This window comes from Telmatherina bonti (genome assembly GCF_933228915.1).
Source record: "Telmatherina bonti genome assembly, chromosome: 10".
Lineage (NCBI taxonomy): Eukaryota > Metazoa > Chordata > Actinopteri > Atheriniformes > Telmatherinidae > Telmatherina > Telmatherina bonti.
Genome location: NC_136628.1, coordinates 12,735,395 through 12,756,216, shown reverse-complemented (window position 1 = coordinate 12,756,216; position 20,822 = coordinate 12,735,395). Strand labels below are relative to the sequence as shown.

Below are 20,822 nucleotides of genomic sequence, written 5' to 3'. Positions count from 1 at the left end.
ATATATATATATGTGTATATATATATATATATATATATATGACAAATAATCTATCAAATCAAAGATACTTTATTTATCCCTGGGGAAATTCAAGGTTCAAGCCGGCTCGTCCAAGGTTAGACATACAGACATTTACATTTGACAAGTTTACAGAACCGAACTAAAAGCTTAGACCCCACAGCATCTTTATATAAATTCTTATATATGTACATTTTAAGGAGTAATGACTACAAATCAAAATTGAGAACAAAATTTTACATCATTAAAATTAAGGACCTTTACAATCCTACTTCAACATTTATGCATTATCCTCTGCAGAAATGTCTGGAAAACTCACTTATTGATATAATGTAATATTACATATTTTGATAATGTCTTATTAAATGCATGTAATTAAAATGCAATGTTTAAATACTTCCGAGCAGTTTAGTAACTAAAATAGATCGGTTCCGCTGGGGTTAAAAATGATTGTCAAAAGACAAGCAGTTGCCTTGTTCAATCAGATTTAACGCTTTCTTTACGCATCAGCCAATTAGCAGCTAGGGGTGTTCCTTGCCCCGCCCCATTCTCTCCCTCCGCGCTGTGCTAAGGTCACTGCTGTCATTCGGTGGCTAACCAGCAGCTAGCCGGACTAGACAGAGAGGGAACCCAGCCAGGAAGGTGCACGAAAGAACCAACGAAGCTAAGCAACATGTCTCTGTCTAATAAACTCACCCTGGATAAAGTGGACGTCAATGGGAAGCGGGTCGTTATGAGGTGAGCGTTTATTAAGGCATAAAATAGTCCGGTCAAACTAATGCAGATCATCTGAAACGCTACTAAGCGACATTAGCTGGTTAATGGACATCCTTAAAATGTTTTTATGTGGCCTCCTGCGGCAGCAACCACATTTCTGCACGCTCACTGTTCATGCGACGATTCAAGACAAGGTATTATATGAGCTTCGAGTTGGTTCAGGCTGAAAGGGAGAGGACAGGAAGTGAACTTGTCACGTTTTCCATCTAAGCTACGTGCTTGTGAGGAGATGCTGTATGGATGAGAAGCATCTCATCCGACATGAAGCTGGAGTCAGATCTATAAAAATACACCAATCCATCCACTCCCTATTCATCCATATAACCTCCCAGCATCTGATTAATGTAGCTGATACACGTTATTCATTAGGACAATGATAACAATTCACCCAGGTACTCACAAAATGTATGAATTATATTTATAAAGCCTTTAAGAAGTAATTAACATTCCTTTTTAGGTCTTTAAATTGTGTAGACAAAGATAGTCTAAGGTCTTTGTTTAATGGGTGGAGGTGGATAACATGTGGAAACATGTAGTCATGACTGCCATTGATAAAGGAAGCATTTGACTTTACTCATTTTATTGTTTAAGTAATATTGATTATATTGGCACGTATAGCACTATTTTTGATGCACTAGTTATTGGCTTTCCTTTTTGGATTTGTCTCCCAAACATCTAATGTGATGTTCAGTACTCTAATATCTGCTCACACTGTTAAAGTAAAAAGAAAATAGTTGGTATTTATGGCTTTGTAAATTCTTGGGAACACTTACAAATGACTGATCTTGTGCTGGGGCGTATACTGAATTAGCATCCACTGAAGTTATGTAAAGTGGTTTGTCTGAGATCAATAATTATCAATCATTTGGCATTACAAATATTCAAACTGCTGAAACAGAAAACCCTTATATTCTGGTAAAGAAAAGACAGATGATAATTCAACAATGATTATCTAAACGTGAAACAATCCAGGCACATTTTCTTGTCTCATACAAGTAAAATTCCTAACCTGACTTTTACCTTAACTCTATTTGTTCTATTACAGTGTTGTTTAAAGTGTTTTAAATACAGTTTGAAATGTATTAACAGGGTACTTGAAGTGCTCTTCCACAGACTGACCCTCTCAGTCTGTGGAAGAGCACTTGAAACGGACACCCTGTGTGGAAATGTCAGAGGGCCATGTGGGCTTGCTCACTTTGGTGATGCAACGCCAGGTGGCCGTAGGACAAGGTTCGCTCACAGCCCTCATCGCTCGGTGTTAAAAGGTCAAAATTCACCTCATGTTAACTCAAAGCGTGCACCATCACTGTACAGCGCCGAGTTTTGTCAGGCAACAGGTGGCTTCATGTAACACCGGGGTCCTGTCCAACCCACCGCATGTAGACGTTAAATGAGGCTTGTCTGGACTGAAAATGAGAAAAAGGCAAAAATGTTGCCATGGAAACCTGTGTGGCTTTGTTAAGATTTCATCAGAGGTCAGGAAAGGATTTCCTCAGAGTAGATATGTACAAATCTTAAATACAGAATTGCTTCACCATGTCAAAGTAGAAGCTGTGGACATTTTATGCTCACCAGGGAATGAGTGTCACCTTTTTTCTTTCACAACTCGCAATCTGAATGGTATCTAGGGGTGGGGAATCGAATCGAAAACGTCAAATATTAGGATTTTTTGTTTCACAACTTTAAAATAGATACTTTTGTTAAAAATCTATGTTATTTTTTATATAAATGAAAATAATTCTTTACAAAATTTTTGTCATTTTTACTGTTTTTGTTGATCTTTTTACTTGTCCTCTTGGGCATTTTATGGCAGCAGGATGATGGTCTGCCTATTGTGTTATTTTTTTTCGTAATTGAAATAAAAGAAAAATTACAAGCAAGAAAAAAGTTTTATGTTTTGTAATTTTGGATGTAATTTCCAGAAACAGTAAAAATGTCACGTCACTAATATTGTCACAAATGTTGGACATTAAAGTAGACTAACGCAGTAGTAAATCCTTAATCTCAATTTATTGAAACACAAAAAGCAAGCAACTAGGGGTGGGAAAATCGCATCGAAAAATTGAATATTGGGATTTTTTGCTTCACAATTTTAACATTTTTTGGACCCCAAAAAATGGTGATCGAATCGGGATAAAAAGCGTATCGTCTCAGCCAAACTAGCAACCGTGGTGGTTATGTCACAACATAAAATGCCAATATTTCAATAAATTGTCATGTTTTCTGTCTTCTGATGTTAAAATGTAGTGAGCAGTATGATGAAGACCGCCATCTGAATACAAGCTGCCATTGTACCATTACCTTCAGTGGAAGAGTCATGGTTCAGATGCTTCTTTTTTTGGGTTTTTTGTGAGAGAACAGTAATATTTACCTTACCACTATAAAAGTTGTGTATCTACATTTACAAGTTTAGTGAAAGTCAAGTCAAATTAAGTTAACCTGTAAGGGCTATAATGCAGTTTGCTTACATTGCGACACACAAAAAGCTGCATATCGAAAAATTTGTAAGTGGTCTAGGTTTTAAATAAAGGCACAATTTCTAATGTTCCAGCAGAGCTCATAAATAATGTTTGTAAGGTAGAACCTTGTGTTGTTTGTGGACTTAAACTAGGGTTGCACCGATACCGATATCAGTATCGGCTCAATACCAAGTGTATGTACTCGTACTTGGTATTAATAAAAGTGTACCGATACCACACTAGTGAAGACAGCGCAGATGTGTTTGATGACATGCTTCAGACATGTTTTAAAATAAATGAATGCCTTCAACGTTAAAATGTGACATTTTTTTCAAAATCACACATGTATAGTTGTATTTAGGTCAAATGTGCCAAATCAAAATAAAACTTGTTAGATCTGTAATGTTATTTGTATTTGTGAGGTAACTTAAGAAAAGATTAGTAATTTATTACAACCCAATAAAATATTACACAGTTATAACAGCAATAATAACCATAGTCACAATAATGTTCAACTTAAAAAGATTTGGTATCGGCAAATATCGATATCGGCAGATATTCAAATTTCAGATATCTGACCGGAAATCCCAAAATGTGGATCGGTGCATCCCTAACTTAAACCATCAGTTTCACTGTTCCAGCTATATTTCTAAACTTTAGAACAGCTCTGCATTTCCGGCCATGTCCCTGATTCTAGTGTGTGTCAGTGATTTGTTTGGTGGAACCACAGTTAAATGTGTGTGTAGGAGTGGAAAGCTACTGCTGCTGTCAGATGACTGACTGTGATTCTGTTGCTGCTGAGCTGCTGAACTGCTGACGTTTGGGTTTCGGGCTAAGACAGTGGATTGCCATTGTAACGGCAGCAGGTGCGGAGTGTGTGCTGGCGGGTCATTGGTCTCGGTGCATGGAGCCAATGGGAGGGAGGTGGTTATGTAATAGAGTGGAGTACGATGGATGCTGCATGTCAGTCTGCATTACTGCATGGCTGGCTGTGCAGAAACCCTTTCAATGGCATTTTTGGCAAACACCTTTTAGTTAATAAATATTTAATGCTGCATTAGTCTAGCAATTTGAGTAGAAATGTTATCATTATGTTCTCAGAGTCTCCAGCAAACCACTTGTAATTAGCCGACTAATGACCAAAGTAAAGGTTTTGTAATGACAGAGCTGGAATTTCCCTAATAAGACAAACATATTTGTACATTTAATTTACCAAAGAAGGCGTTGTTTGAATTGCTTATTTATTTATTTACAATCAACTCACCCATCAGGCTTTTGCTTAAACTTTAAACACTTTATTCTCTTTCAGAGTTGACTTTAACGTTCCCATGAAGGACAAGCATATCACAAATAACCAGAGGTAAAGTTTTTCTCTATTTTTTAATTACAAACGATTCGCTCCACTTCATTGTAGCTGCAGAAATTGATGCTCTTTAAGCTGTTGTAGAACATTAGACATTAAATATATTATTTTTCTCTCTCAATTCTCTTTAATTATTAGGATCAAGGCAGCAGTTCCCACCATCAAACATTGTCTAGACAATGGGGCCAAGTCCGTGGTGCTGATGAGCCATCTGGGCCGCCCTGACGGGAACTTTATGCCTGAGAAATACTCCCTGGAGCCCGTTGCTGCTGAACTCAAGACCCTTCTGGGAAAGTGAGTTGGTTAATTGAATATATGGTTTAACCTTTTCTCTACATGCAGCGACTAAACTTTAACGCTAAACTTCCACAAACCATCATTTAAATCACAGAGTCTAAGAAAAGACGGCCAAACGTGTCCTCATCATGCTCACTGGATCATTTCTGGTGCTTTGCAGGAACGTCACCTTCCTGAAGGACTGCGTGGGTCCTGATGTGGAAGCTGCCTGCGCTAACCCGGCTACCGGATCCGTCATCCTGCTGGAGAACCTCCGCTTCCATGTCGCAGAGGAAGGAAAAGGCAAGGACGCCTCTGGAAACAAGGTGAACCATCAATGTGTCTGGTTGAAGTTTGTATCTCATCAGTATTTCAGTTTATTAAATCCCATCCCATCAGTTGACTATGATCAAAGTTTGCATTATATTAATAAAAAAAACTTTTTAGGTGTGATGATTAGGATTTATAGTGTGATTTTAGTGTGATTACTTAGTTAGCATCACCGTCCAGAGGAGATATCAAAGCCCCGTCCTAGTACCCACACTACCCCCTGTGGTGCTCTCTGAAGTGTGCACATGGTAGAAGTGCATGTATAGTTGTGCTCATATGTGTTCATCCCCTTTCATTAAAGAAAAGGCTGAATTTACAACAGTCACTCAAATAACTGGAGACTTAAAAAAGGAACAATAAGTAAAAATTTGCAAAAATACAATTTAGTAAAATAAGACACTGTTTTTTCATTTGATTGAGTTGAGGACAGAAAAAAAACAACAAACAAATTGGTCCTGGACAAATTAGAACACTTTTCTGCTGAACAGTGGGACAAAATACCTGTCAACAGGTGCAGAAGTCTGACTGAGAGGAACAGAAAACACCTGACTGGAGCGGAAACATTAAAGGGTTGTTCAACAAAATATTAGTTTATGAGTGATGTAATATGTAATAAATTATCTATTTGTTTGCTTTAAAAAAAAAAAAATCTATTCAACCAGAATGATAAAATAATGTAATGATTTTCATGAAATTTTTATTTATTATTACTTTAGTCAATTTCAGCTTATTTTATAGGGAGCTGTTTTTTCCTTCTTTAATGAAAGGGTATATGTGCACAACTGTAACAGTAGAATTGGGACGGCAATGTTTACTTGCGCCGTTACGTCATTTCCTCAACATTTGATTAAACATTTGCATGATTAAACTGCAACAAAGAGCCGCTTTGAGAGGAAAAAAAGCAGAACCGTAGCCGACTTATGCGCCAGACTGTCATCACTGCATTGGAGTTTGTTTGAATGGTACGTTTTAATCCTGCTGTAGTTGCAAAGACATTTTTTTCATTTTGGATACAGGCACAGTGTCACTAAACATCACCTGTTTTCCACCTTTGTGGTTCAAAACCTCATAGTGAATTGTGGGTAATATGTTTTAAAATGTATGGATTGAGGGTGCAAAGGGGGAGGACACACTCAAAACCTTTAACACAAATGCACATTGCAGGGGCAAAAGGAAAGTCTGGTGGGTATTGGGACGGGGTACAAATCATCCTTCAGCCTTTAAAGAAAAATAGTTTCTGATGCTGTGTTCATATTAGACAGAAACTTCAGTTCAGTCTTTAAAATAGGAAGAATTGCCTGATTTTGTGTCTGTTCAAGGTTTTGACCAGATATTTTTAGTGTTTGGTCACCTGGAAGAAAAAATGACCTCTGCAGCTGCAGTGTCCCCTGAATACGCTGCGTCACTGTCTGATGATCTCATAGTCCAGACTGAGGTGATGCAGAGACCGTTGCCTCCTGATGTAAACTGTGTTTCCTCTTCCTCGTGATGTTAGTTTGGTTTACAGCTAAAAAGGAGCTAGAAATGTGGGGCTTGTATAGAGTTTCTATCTGATCCTGCTAAATGTAATGTCTCACAGTACTGCAGCTGCCTGTGTCGGTACAGAATCAGAGTGAAACGACATCCCATCCAGTGGTTGTTGTGAAGGAAACGATGTAGTTTGTTTATTGTCCCATTTATAAGGACAGTTTCATGTTTCAGTCATGTTGTTACATTTCTGACTTACTGAGTTTTATTAATCTTTTTATTCTTTCTGTCTCTTTGTCAGTGTTAATGTGGCTCCTAGAAGATAGCAGAACGTTTTTTTTGTTTTGTTTTATATGACCCAACCCTGAGATCCTCAGTCCTCATCACCAGCTGGTTGTAGAAGTTTGCCTGCTGCAACATGCCTGATTCAACTCAACGTGTGCAAAGCTGTGTGAGTCTGTATCTGAGCTGTTGCAGCAGAGACGTTTCTAAAACCTGCAGCCTTTAAGGATCAGGATTGAGGATCCCTGCTGTAAGAGACTCAGACTGAACTGTCCTCATATACTGTATGAAATGGGTGTTACTCTGCTCCGAGGCAGTCCACCGTCTCAGGCTGCTGGCATTTATGTGAAGGTCATTGAGCTTTTTCTGTCTGGAGAGGCCTGGCTGGTATGCTGCTTTGGTTCTTCTGTACTTCTATCACACCAAGGCTGGATTATTTTAGTTTATAAAACATCTCTGTGATAGAGCCCAAGTCTTTTTTTACTGAAAAACATCCTTGAACTGCATTCTGGGATTTGTAGGATCAGTATTTGAAGTTTTTCTCATCATACGTAAGTTTTTCTTTATCAGAAGGTGTTTGATCTGCAGATAGAAATTTTCCTCATGCCTAGTAAAATATAAAACATCTTATAAACATGTTAAATTGGTTAAAAAGTTGACTTTTATGAAGTGAGGACTTGAGACTTAGTTTAGCTTTCATGAACATTTCAGCCTCAGTGTTTTTACCCGGATACATTCAGGTATCAATCAAGCTTCTGAACAGGTTTCATGGATTTTTAAATGATGTATATAGATCTGTGTTTTCATCTTAATTCAGCTCAAACAACAAAAAAAGACCAATAAATCAGTATTTTATTTATTTACTAGGGGTGGGACTTAGACACATTATTTATGATTAATTTACATAAACAGTAATGCGTTAAAAAAATCATGCATTTTAATCGCAGAACTTTTGTCAGAGCACAATTTCCTGGTATGCCGATTACAGTGAGGCACACAGTGCCTCCACTACTAACTTATATTTAGCGCTTTTTCAGACCCTTCTTTCAGTTTATTTAAAGACAAAATGAGCATCAACAGGTCTGCTGTCTCTCTCTGGTTGTGTCAGAGACTCTTGGTGATTAACAATAAAAAAACGTTTAGTTTTCTCTTCTCTGTTAGCAACACTTCCCCCGTCCTAAAGAACGCATGCAGCTCGGCCCTCGTGCAGCTCGGCCCTCGTGCAGCTCGGCCCTCGTGCAGCTCGGCCCTCGTGCAGCTCGGCCCTCGTGCAGCTCGGCCCTCGCACAGCTCGGCCCTCGAGCTGCTGCATGATCAGACTGAAGCTGCTACTAAGTGATCCCGTCCCGGTTTCCTGTCAGATATTAATGTCTATTAATGTGGATAAAAACATTTATAAAGGTAAATTTACTGTAACATGTTGTAGACTCTTAATTAGAGAATAACTGGAGCTGCAGCTTAAAGTTTTTAAAAAGACACTAACTTTGGGTCTGTTCAGTTTTGGCCAGAGATGTTTTCCAGTTCTTTTTTAATGTTTTAAAAAACACATTTATCCAGACAATAATATTGTAAACTCGAGCTCTTTTAATCTCCTTTTCTATTATTTAATTTTATCATCCATTAAAATCCATTTAAATAATAATAAAAAAAATAAAAAAAAGTTGCTTTTTGGGAAAAATTGTGGTTAAAATATGATTAGTCAAGATGAATTAATAACAAAGCCTGTAATTAATTAGAGTAATTTTTTAAAATATAGTCTCACCCCTATTATTTACTTTAAAAAAAAAAAAAAAGAACTAACAAACCCTTGTCCAGTCCAACATCACGGCAAGCAGAATCCTGTTGTGTTCAACGAATTAGTTTTACCGAGGGGAACGTTATGAATATAAATAAAGAACATAGTTTAATGTGCAGCAGTGATATGTTCCTATTTTTCTGTACTTTTATCAGCTATTTCTGCTGACTGAAAGCGGCCGGTGGCTGAAACTGGACTGTAGTCTGTATGTCTGACATTTGGCTGACACTGAAGAGCTCTCTCGACCTTTCTCTGCCCTCTAGTCCAACAGCTACAACCTCTGGCTCTTAAAGTGCAGCAGAAACCTGATCCATGGTGGACTGAGTAGTGACAACTTATCCACATTCACAGCAGCCAGGTTAAATCTGGAAATGTTTCCTGACTAAATATTTCACCAAGCTGCAGAAACTGAGGCTTGTGGGTGTCAGTCTTTGTCAGTGTGGGTTTTTTATGTTTTATTCTGTCCGTGTCGGTCATGAAGCATCAGCTGTGCTGTCGATACGGACTCGGTGTAACAGTCGGACTCCAGCTGCTTGCATTTAATCACTTCGTCTGAATTTTCTCCTTTATTATTTTAAGAATAGGATCAGCTTGAAGTCTTTGGACTAAAATGAACTAAATTTACTGATGCAGATGACTTATTTTTGTGTTTATCTCTTTCCTACCCCTTTAATGTTTGTCATGTCTTTCAGACTAAAGCCTCCCAGGAGCAGATTGACTCCTTCAGGGCATCTCTGTCCAAACTGGGAGATGTTTACGTCAACGATGCCTTCGGCACGGCTCACAGGGCTCACAGGTAGGCAAGATGCCGGTTTTATCAGCTCAGACTGAGATTTGACCGAAATGTTCAGAAGAAATTATTAAACAATAAATTAAAAAGCCAGTTTTTGATAATTAAATGACAATAAGCTTTTAGCCTGTGTTTGTTCAGTAAACACTTCTGTGTGTGGCTCCAGCCCAGGTTGTGACCTTTCCCGCTGCATGCTGGCTGTCTCTACAACAACATGTTTAAGTTTTTATTTATGGGCTGTTTGGTCAACATGCTGCTGTGTTGAAAGCAGGTGTGTGAAGTTTTCCCAGCGTCCTCTGAGATGATGCGCCAAGGGCATCAAAATGAGTAAATCCGACCCACAGAAACAGCTTTCCAAACAAAAACCGCTCCGTCTGCTGAGACAGTAGCTGAGATTGTGATACGGAGAAGCACCTTTGGGATGATCTCTCCATCTAATGGACTGCGATAAATGACTTTCCTTCGCTGTAGCCTCCTGCAGGCATCTGGAGTATTTGCATGTTTATCACCAGTGATGCTCTTCGTCCCTCACAGCTCCATGGTAGGAGTGAATCTCCCTCAGAAGGCAGCTGGTTTCCTCATGAAGAAGGAGCTCGACTACTTCGCCATGGCTCTGGAGAAACCTCAGAGGCCCTTCCTGGCCATCCTTGGAGGGTGAGTGTGATTGGCCGAGCAGCGAAGAAACAGTCAGGCACAGGTTTAAAGCTAAAAAATAGGGGTTTATATTATAACTCCAAAAAAAGAAGAAACAATTTTAACCTGAATGAATAAATCGGGTCCATAAAAGAGATCGACGTAACAAAACTGTACTCAAAGAACTTGTAATAGAAGTATCTAACCCAAGCAAAGGAAATGAAACAAACTGAGCCAACACATGCCACACAAGGGGAAACTTAACTAGTAGTCAGCCCAAACAGAAACAGACAAAGAGGATGACACACAAAACCCTAAATTCCCATTTCTGCAACTGGTCTGGTCCAATTATCTGGCTCCGCCCAGTTCCACCTACTGGTTCACGGGCAAGCTACTGGAGCGACTGAAACTCAAAGGAAACAAATGAATAAATCAAACCATCACAACATAAACTAAAATGTTTAATAACAGTTGTGATGCTAAATGAAACTAATGTCAAGCAAAAGTAATATTGTCTGTAAATTAAATCCTGGTGAAACAAACAAATGAATCTAAGTGTGTGTGTGTGATGCAAATTGAGAGCACCTATGTGTGGCTGGAGGCGCCGCCATCGCAGTGAGAGCATTTCATTTCAAAGGCTTGTTTCATCAGAGATCATGTAAGTAAGTGGTGGGACAGAAGTGAAGGCTTGATACGATCTTTAAACACTGCACAGATTTAATGTTAAGACTTTACAGCAGTCTTTTTATTTCTTGTGTTGCGTCTAGTTAAATAACAGGCGAGTATTGTGATGTGTTTTACTGCTGCTGAAGATTCACCAAAAACTAATATATGCAAACAAAGTTGAGCATCAGTCACTGTTTTGCCAGATTATTGCGCCTTTTATAGAAAACCTTCAGTTCAGTATTAATACACATGGATAGATATGCAGCTGGAAATAATTTTATATGACCTAAAGCTCAGACTAATGCATTGAAAAAGAGGAATGTATGAGTGGAATCCTTCACCAAATCATTTATCAACAGTAAAGGCTCTGGCTGTGACGATATGCTTTTGTCCCGATTCAATTCTGATTCTTTGGGTGCCAATTCCATTTAAATTGCGATTCTCACAATTCTTCAATATCGCTAATTTTTGTAAATTAAAAACAAAAAAAATTTTTATAAAGCTTTTTTTTTTTTTTTTTTTGCTCGTCATTTTTCTTGATTTCAATATGGAAAAACAACACAATAAGCCAGGCCATCATTCTGCTGCTATAACGCCCAAGAACACAAGTAAAAAGATGAATTCAAATAAAAATGACAAAAATTTTGTAATGGATTATTTTTATTTGTTTGGGAAAAAAATCAATTTTTTAACAAAAAAATCTATTCAAAAGTTGTGAAGCAAAAAAATCCTGATTTTTTTATTTTACGATTCGATTTTTCCACCCCTTGTAAAGAGTATTATTGAGTTTATAAAAACTTTACAACACAATCTGTTTAATAATTGAATTGCTAAATTTGTATAAGTCTATGTATGTATATGCATGTGTGTGTGTATGGGTGTATATGTGTATTTGTGTGTGTGTATGGATATGCTTTTGTATGTATAGAGTATATATGTGTATGTGCACGTATGTGAATATGAACATGGTTACATGTAATCTTTATTCTGTATAACAAAACGATCCCAGTAAGAATAGCTACAACTGACTGCTGCAAGCTAATGGGGATCCAAATGAAAATAAATAAAACAGACAGATGCATTTTAATCATCTTGGATTGAAGTTGAGCAGATTTAAGTCTGTACCACCTGGTTAGTTTGTACTTTTAGAGTTGCAGGAAGTGAAAGTAGTGCCATTTGTCCAGACGACTGAAAAGTTAACATTAGATTCTTACATTTGCTGCCCCCTCAGTTTCCAACATGAATATTATTAAAACGAAGCATCCTGCACATTACACTTCCAAATAAATTCAGCTTGGTGGTACATATAAATCCTTTTTTCATCGTATTTTATTTCTGCGATAGTGGTTATAATATCCAGTCATATTTATTGAATGATTGACATAAACAGTCACCTACACTCCTGAAAATGCTGACTCAAAGACAGAGCTGCAGTCTGAGGCCGTCTGAGGTTAAGACGTCCACCTCTGTCACCCTGCTCCTCTGGGTGTTGTCACTCAGCAGCCTCTTCTAGATAGCCAAGGGCCCGTCTAAGAATAGAGCATAAGCTCATTATGTAATCTGCAGTAGTCTGAGCTGCGAATGACACCTTCACTCCTCACTGAGCAGTGAAAGTGGAAGAAATCACATTTTGACTTTTGCTGCAATGCACCTGGAAACTTTTCAGGGCTCATTTGGGACAGCCCATGAATAAGGAGTTCCACTTTTCCTATGTTGAAGTAACAAAAAGCAGGAAGTAATTTTCCTGTCGGGATATCTCCCAATGTCCGCTGTCTGATGAAGGCGGTTCTATAAACCGGTTTCAGATGTGAGCTGAAGGACAAATCCTGGTCGAGAAAAACTCCCAGGATTCCTCACTGTCCTACTGGAAGCCAAATTAATGACATCCAGATTAATTATACAGCTAATTAAGTTATTCAGGTCCAGAGACGACAACTTCAGTATTATCTGAGTTTAAAGGGAGAAAATTCTGTCTTTCAGGTTTTATGTCTGTCAGACATCTTTGTAATCTAAGAAACTGACTGGTTTCATCAGGCATCATGATAAGTAAATCTACTATCTGCGTAGCAGTGAAAGTTTATACCACGCTGTCTGATCATTTTACCAAAGGTGTCCAAAGTTGGTCCTTAAGGACCGCCGTCCTGCAGGTTTTTGATGTGTCCTTGTCCAAACACAACTGGTTTCCATTAAATGGATCCAACAGCCGATGACGGTCTTGACTGATTAGTTTGAGTCAGGTGTGTTGGAGCAGGAATACATGGAAAACCTGTGAGATTGTAGCCCTCGCGGACTGGACCTGAGCATGCCTGAGCTAAGGGAAGCATGCATAACATGAAAACTACTGGTCCAAGTGCAGAACCCTGAAGGACTCCACTGCAAGAAAATGATCCACATAATGAATGAAAATGTTTATTTTCAACCCTAACGTGACGGAAAAGCAACATTAGCAGTAATAAATAAAGTAAAACTACTTTTATGTTCAGTGTTTTACCTGCCGACACTTCATTTTGATGCAGTTTTGTGAAAGCGGCTTGTTTTATGTGTGTGTGTTTGCTTGTGCTATCTGTTCTGATGTGGTCGGTTGCCGTTTCAGAGCGAAGGTGAAAGATAAGATCCAGCTGATCAACAACATGCTGGATCAGGTCAACGAGATGATCATCGGCGGCGGCATGGCTTTCACCTTCCTCAAAGTCCTCAACAACATGGAGGTGAGGAAGGCTACTCCCGTCACAAACGTCTCCCCCCTCCCTCCTTGTTAGCATGGATTACCGTCTTTTTGGATAAAATAACATCATTTTACTGCCAGGAAGCAGATGTACTGCTTCTGGAAAGCTCCTTGCTTTATTACTGTCTTTAGCATGAATAAAATTCCTCATTTTGATGAAGATCTGGACGACAACATCCAAGCATTCAAATGTTTTTTCTTTAAAGGTGGAGTATGTAAGATTTTCAATATTTAAAAAAAAAATTAACTAAAAAAATAACTACAATCATAATTAGATAGTTTTTTTTAAAAAAAACATGTAGGTTCCAGTCTGTCCATATTTGATGTTATTAAATTACAAGTTTGATTAATGACAAAGACCCTTCTTAAATGTTTGCCTAACCGTAAAAAAAAAAAGTGCTTTTTGTCATTTGTCATTAATTAAACTTGTAATTTAATAACGCATCAAATATGGACAGACTGGAACCTACATGTTCAAAAAACTATCTAATTATAGTTATTTTATTAGTTTTTTGTTTTTGTTTTTAAATTAAAATATTGAAAATCTTACATACTCCACCTTTAAAGCCTTCCTGTTAAAAGCAGCGAATCCTCCCAGAGTCCAGAATGAGAAATCTCTGACGATAGTTGGATAAACACGCCCCTCCCCCCGGCCAGTTTTTACAATCTCCTGTGATGGGATGAAAATGTCTCCTGAATTACAGGTGAACTGATCCGAAGTGTTTCACAACGACCCGGTTTATCGGTGCTGCTGTTATCATTCCTGTTCAAACACACTTGGGAAACTAGTTTTCTACAAAGATTTAGAGTCACGTTCACAGACTGTTTGAGCTTCTGACAGAAGCATTGTGAAAGACCAGCTCTGGCAGATAGTTTTGTTTCATTTCCTCACGATGAAATAAACGTGTTCTACACAATCAACATACTATCAGCACAGCCTTGCAAAACATTGCAGTTTGGTTTTCCCAGTGCAGCTAGGACTAGATTTGAAAGGCAATATCTCAATAAAAATGTATTTTTATTAATGACGATAACATCTAGTTTGGTTTTCGTATGAGAGTTTTGCACACGTTAAACAATGCTTGGCAGGTGCTTCCTCCTTCCAGCAGCGCTGCTTCACATGGAGCCCGGCAGGGTTTGAGAGCCCTTTTGTTAAACAATAGAGAGGAAATTATAATAGTGATTAGTTGTGCTGCGACGACATGCTTTGGTCCCGATTCGATTCCGATTTTTTTGGGTGGCGATCTAATTTAAATTGTGATTCTCAGGATTCTTTGATTTTGCTGATTTTTGTAGACTAAAAAAAATGTTGTAAACTTTTTTTTTATTTTACTCGTCATTTTTCTTAATTTCAATGAGGAAAAAACAACCCAGCAGCCAGACCATCATTCTGCTGCTATAATGTCCAAGAAGACAAGTAAAAAGATCAATAAAAACAATAGAAATGACAATAATTTTATAATGGATTATTTTTTCTATTTGGGGGGGGGGGGGAAAAGTTGGGTTTTTTTTTTTGTTTTTGTTTTTTTTGCAAAATTGTGAAGAAAAAAATTCTAATATTTGATTTTTTTCAATTTGATTTCCCACCCGTAGTAATGATACTCCACACAGTTCTGATACAAAACAAATCAAATCTGTATGACCAGGAAAGACAAGAGCAAACATGGTCGATGAGAGAGAAATTAATTTGGTTTGAGTAGCTTGTATGTTGTGAAGTTGAATTATAATAAATATATAATTTAATTTACATGTGAATCATTGAATTGAACCAACAAATTAGCTTCATGCCCAACTATTATTATAATGACACAATTAGTTATAGTGGATCAAAGAAAACAGGAGCGAAGGACAGGATGTCAAACTGGACACAAAAGAAGATGAGCTATCAGGTCCTGCATCATTAGGATCCCAGATACAGAAGCAAAGTCCCAGATCTGAGCCTGCAGAGATGCACCAGGCGGGTCAGCTGCTCGGTCTGCTCTGAAAGGCCGGAGAAACCTGCACGGAAACATCTAGATGTGACGACCAGCTGACTGAAGCTCCGTTTGGTATCCTGGATCATGTTCACTGGTTTCACTGGGAGGGATCAGTGTGGATATGACTCCCACACAGAGCGCCCATCTCTTCCCGCTCGTCCTGTAAAACGGGACATTGATCTACAGATGCAAAACCCGCCTGCTGTCTCTGAGAGTTGGACTGGAGGCACGTCGGTCCTTTCAGGTCCAGTTTGACTCCTGATGCTTTGTCCACCATGAAACCAGAAACACTGATCAGAGTCGCTCTCTGCTTTTATTGATCCTGATGAAGGAAGAAAGATGCTTCTGTCATTTTAAAATGCTTTTCAGTCGCCACAAGGAGAATTTCATCACTTCTGTGTGTTTTTAGAATCTGACTGGTCTGAAGAGGGACAATAAAACTGCAGATGGACAAAGCAGCTTATCAGAGCTCGCTCCTAGTTTGTCTCCAGTTTATCAGTCAGTGTTTGAATGGGACCTTTGGACTGACCCCCTTTTTTTTATGTTTATCAGTGCGAGGACCTTCCCTCTCAGGGAGGGATCTGATTGGTTTATTAGCAGTCTAGAATAAAGCTCTTTTTTCTTTCCTTTTTTTTTTTTTTTTTTGTAATTTATTTTTTTTAAAAAGTAAATGTTCTCATTGCGAATCATTTCCTCCCCCCTCCTGTCTCATCAGATCGGTACCTCTTTGTACGACGAGGAAGGCGCCGGCATCGTCAAAGACCTGATGGCCAAAGCTGAGAAGAACGGCGTGAAGATCACGCTGCCCGTCGACTTCATCACCGCTGATAAGTTTGACGAGAACGCCGCCACCGGCACGGCGACGGTCGCTGCTGGCATCCCTGCCGGCTGGATGGTGAGAGAGGACTCGGTGTAACTGGTGCTCTGAGACCTTTCCTGTGTTTTTAATCCTCTCCTCCACGTCTCCTCTGCAGGGTCTGGACTGTGGACCAGAGAGCTCCAAGGCCTTTGCAGACGCTGTTGGTAGGGCCAAGCAGATCGTGTGGAACGGCCCCGTCGGTGTGTTCGAGTGGGACAACTTTGCCAAGGGGACGAAGAACCTCATGGATAAAGTGGTTGAAGTGACGAAGTCAGGCTGCATCACAATCATCGGTGAGAACAAGAAGCGAGGAGGGCTTCTAGATGAAAGCCTACATGGCGGCTTCGCTCACGGCCAACACTTTGAGCTGCATTTGTTACCTTCAGCACTCGGATTAAATCCATATTAGTCCAGATTGATCTTCTGCTGAATCAGACGACATCTAGGAAATGTTTGTCAGTGTTGAATAAGAAACTGGCGAGCTGTCCAGGGTGTACCCGCCTCTCGCCTGATGATTGCTGGGATAGGCTCCAGCTGGACTAAGCGATGTGGAGAAGGAATGAATGAGTGAATCAGACGCCCAGTCATCAGTTACTGGTTTATGTTATTGGATTATGTTGGATGCTGCAGCCTAGCAACACTGAAACTGATGCTACTTAAGTTCACCTCAGAGCAGGAGAAAGCAGTGAAGTCTTCAGTGGAGGCAGATATTTGGCCATATCCAACCTGTTTTTGGGATTTTAGTTCAATGAAGAACCTGTTTTCCTTCAGACTGACACCAGTCCTGCACACTGAGTCACAGCTGAGTTTAATTAAAGACACACTACAGAACTTTTCCTGACATTTTCCCGTCACGCCCTATCGACGGCTAGTTCAGCATCCATCTTGCATCCTACCTGACCTGTTAGCTCTCTGCAGCCATGATCTTACGATGACTCTTGTTTTGTCTCTTCCTCTCTTTAAATTTTCTTTTCAGCGTTTCTTTGCTGAAACAGCAAAGTTTTGTGTGTTCAAATCAGCCAGTTCCTTATTATACCGCGAAGCGAAACGTGACGTTGCGTCCCGGATGTAAAAGCTGTATTGTGTCGGTTTCTCAGCCTCGGCTCCAGAAATACACATGATAGATGTCACTGTGTCATCAAACAAGTTAAGGACGCAGAGTTTTATGGTCAGAATGTACCGTAATCCGTCTGTAAAGAAAAAAAAACAAATCACTTTATATTATTTTAATTTAGTTCCTGACAAGATACAGTAAAATAATCTACTGGCCTAATTCCACTAACGCCAACGTCAACGTCTTTATGAATCGATATTAGAAGATGAGACATGATAAAATGAGACACAGAAGCGAACTAGAAAAGCACTCGGAGAGCGCAAACCTCCGCCAAGGCCTTTAAAAACTTCCTGGATCCAAACGGAAAATGAAATGTTCTTCTTTTTCACATTTCCAACAACTCCTGAAAATTTCATGAAAATCCGTCCATAACTTGTTGAGTTATCTTGAACATAAGCAGATAAACGGCGGGTAAAACATGACCTCCTTGGCGGAGTAACAAGAGCTCTTATGTTACTACGACTAAAACGGCGACATCACCGTACAAAAACAGACTGAACTTAAAAATGTTTTTATCTCCAATCTAATTAAAACCCACTGACTTATTTTAAAAGCTGTAAATATGACTCTCTCTGCTGTCTGTCGTCTGTTTTCCAGTTTGACTCTCTGCATGAGAAGCAGCTTCAGATGTTTGACTCTAAGACTTTAACCGAATTAAATCCAGTCCAGAAATGATTTTAACTCATTCCTGAACAGAGAAACAAGAGTTCAAATACAGATGTTGAATCTTTCAAACCTGCGATAGACCGGCGAGCTGTTCGGGGTGAACCCCGCCTCTCGCCTGATGATTGCTGGGAGAGGCTCCATCTTCCTCGCCACCCTTCATCAGACGAAGCGGTTCGGATGAATAAATGAATTCAAATGAAACTGCGTTGCCTTGTTAAAGTTTTCTGCCTGTTTTGTTTTTTACTGAGCTTTGGTTGTAAGAAGTGTTGTGTGTTTGTGTCCAGGCGGGGGCGACACCGCCACTTGCTGCGCCAAGTGGGGCACAGAAGATAAAGTCAGCCATGTCAGCACTGGAGGCGGCGCCAGTCTGGAGCTGCTGGAGGGTGAGTGACTGAGAAACAGCGGCATGTTCCCTCACAGGATGATTAAAAACCCTGAATATTTGTCTTCTGTGTCTGCAGGTAAAGTGCTGCCCGGCGTGGACGCCCTCAGCAGTGTTTAAACCTCCCATCAGTGTGTCTCAGTGTGTGTGTGTGTGAGTGTGTGAGTGAGTGTGAGAAGTGGTTAGCTCCTCGACCGGTTTACTCCTGAAACATCCCCAGAAGTTTCAACCACGCCCCACCTTAACCCCGCTGCTGTTCCACCCTGAGAGGTGACTGACAGGAGAACCCCCCCCCCCCCCCTCAGATCTGTTATTTACGAGTAAAGCGTTCAGCCTTACGGCAGTGTGCTGCTCCCCGGCAAAAGGAGCCTCGCCGGCTCACTTTTGACCCTTTTAGAACAGAAAGAACAAACTTTTTGAAACAGGTGGATGTGCTCCACTTCCTGTATGAAACGAGGAGACGTCTGTCCAGACACATTGGCTCTAGCGCACGCGCGTGTGTGTGTGTGACTGTGTCATCATGCTTAGCCCCCCAGGACTGTCACTGCACCACCAGTAGTGTCTATATGTAGAAATGGTTCACGCGGTGTGTGTGTGTGTGTGTGTGTAGATGTTACATTTGTCTGACACTGATGTTGGTTCTGGTCGCCCGTCTGTTCTCATCGTTGGTTTCTGAGCTGCTTCAGACTGGGACGTCTCGGCTGACCAGTTCTGGCTAATAAAACAATGTAAAAGCCCCGTGATGGTCTCCTGATTCAGACCGCATCCGCTGGGACTTTCAGATGCTCCGTGTTGGTATTTACAGGGGAAATGTCTCTGCCAAGGTCTGAGGACACACACACACACACACAGTGGCGGATTTAAGAGATTTAGGGCCCCAGGCAAAAGCAGGCATGGGGCCCTATGGTAAATATTACACTTTCTACTCCACTAATGTATATTTGTGTTACTAACAAACAGCCAGTGTAAAAGTCTCTTTCCTGACCGAGAGGACCGTGTATAATGACAGGGAAGGGTTGCTTCACTCGATGGTACGAACTGATCATTTATTGTGACGAGTCATTCTTTAAGTTACAGATCAACTCACTGACATCACACAAACAGAGATCACATTAGGTATTAGTACGCAGTCCTATATACCTGAAGGGGGGCCCCAAGACACACATACTATAATAATCATTCTGCTTACAGTTTAGCGAATGCATTTTAATCAAAAACATCATTTTTGTTAGTAATAAGTAACTACGTAATAAATAACCATAAGTGTATGACAAGTTTTATGGGTCCCTAAAGAACTGCCTAATGTTAAGTCCACCCCTGCACACACACACACACACACACACACACACACACACACACACACAGGTTGTGGTCAGTTTTGCTGTCTGGGAAATCTGTGTTCAGCTGAAGGGTGTGAGTAGTACTTTAATAAATTAGAACAAATTTTTTCTTTCTAACATTAAATTCATGATGGATTTTTTTTTTTTTTTTATATATACTTTTTTCTCGTATAACTTTTATCAACCTCAGTTCTAATTAAAAATCTAAATAGGTAACCGTTAGAAGTATTTAAACCTTTTAAATCTCATTTTGGTCACATGATGTCACTCTTGTCACACATAATAGATTTAGTGTGGATAGAGTTTTACACATTTACAAACAAAATAGGGACAAAAAACATTTTAATTTGTTAGTTTTTTTTCATGTTTGTCAGCATCATAGTTACAATTTTTGGTTATTGGAGGACAAAACTAAAACTAATAGTTTACTTTTTTTTTAGCATTTCCATCAACTTCTGTCTAAAAACATACCAAGTATAATTATTCAATTTATTATAACCCTTTAAGAGCATATCTGACTACATGATTGCACTATTTTTATAATATATACATGTTTTTAATAGAAAAAAATGAACAAATTTATTTAATTCAGTCATAAATCTGCTAAAACTTTTATTTTATTAAATCCAAATTTCAACATGCAACATGGAAAATACAAAATGTTGTTTCCCTTCCATCAATTAAAGTAAAACTTGGGATAGTCACAGAAATAATCTGAATCTGACAAAAGTAATTAAAACAAAATTCTGTGAAATTTAACTAATAAAAGTCTGACTGTGCTTTTCAATCAGGCTTCAACAGAATTATATAAAAAAAACAACTGATGAAACAGGCCTGGACAAATAAAGACCCTGAGAAAAGACTGAAAATAATGTTACAGAAGAGATGCGTTAATCTAAGATGT

General features: G+C 39.3%; 1 protein-coding gene across 1 annotated transcript; it reads left to right on the top strand.

The window, feature by feature from the left end:
- Positions 1 to 610: 610 nt before the first annotated feature.
- Positions 611 to 19,316, top strand: pgk1 (phosphoglycerate kinase 1). Its single transcript, XM_079247180.1, has 11 exons — positions 611 to 756; positions 4,564 to 4,614; positions 4,756 to 4,911; positions 5,075 to 5,219; positions 9,460 to 9,563; positions 10,092 to 10,211; positions 13,450 to 13,564; positions 16,273 to 16,452; positions 16,532 to 16,709; positions 18,481 to 18,579; positions 18,658 to 19,316. The coding sequence occupies exons 1-11, from the start codon at positions 692 to 694 to the stop codon at positions 18,696 to 18,698; spliced, it is 1,254 nt and encodes a 417-aa protein (XP_079103306.1). The 5' UTR covers positions 611 to 691; the 3' UTR covers positions 18,699 to 19,316.
- The last annotated feature ends 1,506 nt before the right edge of the window (positions 19,317 to 20,822 follow it).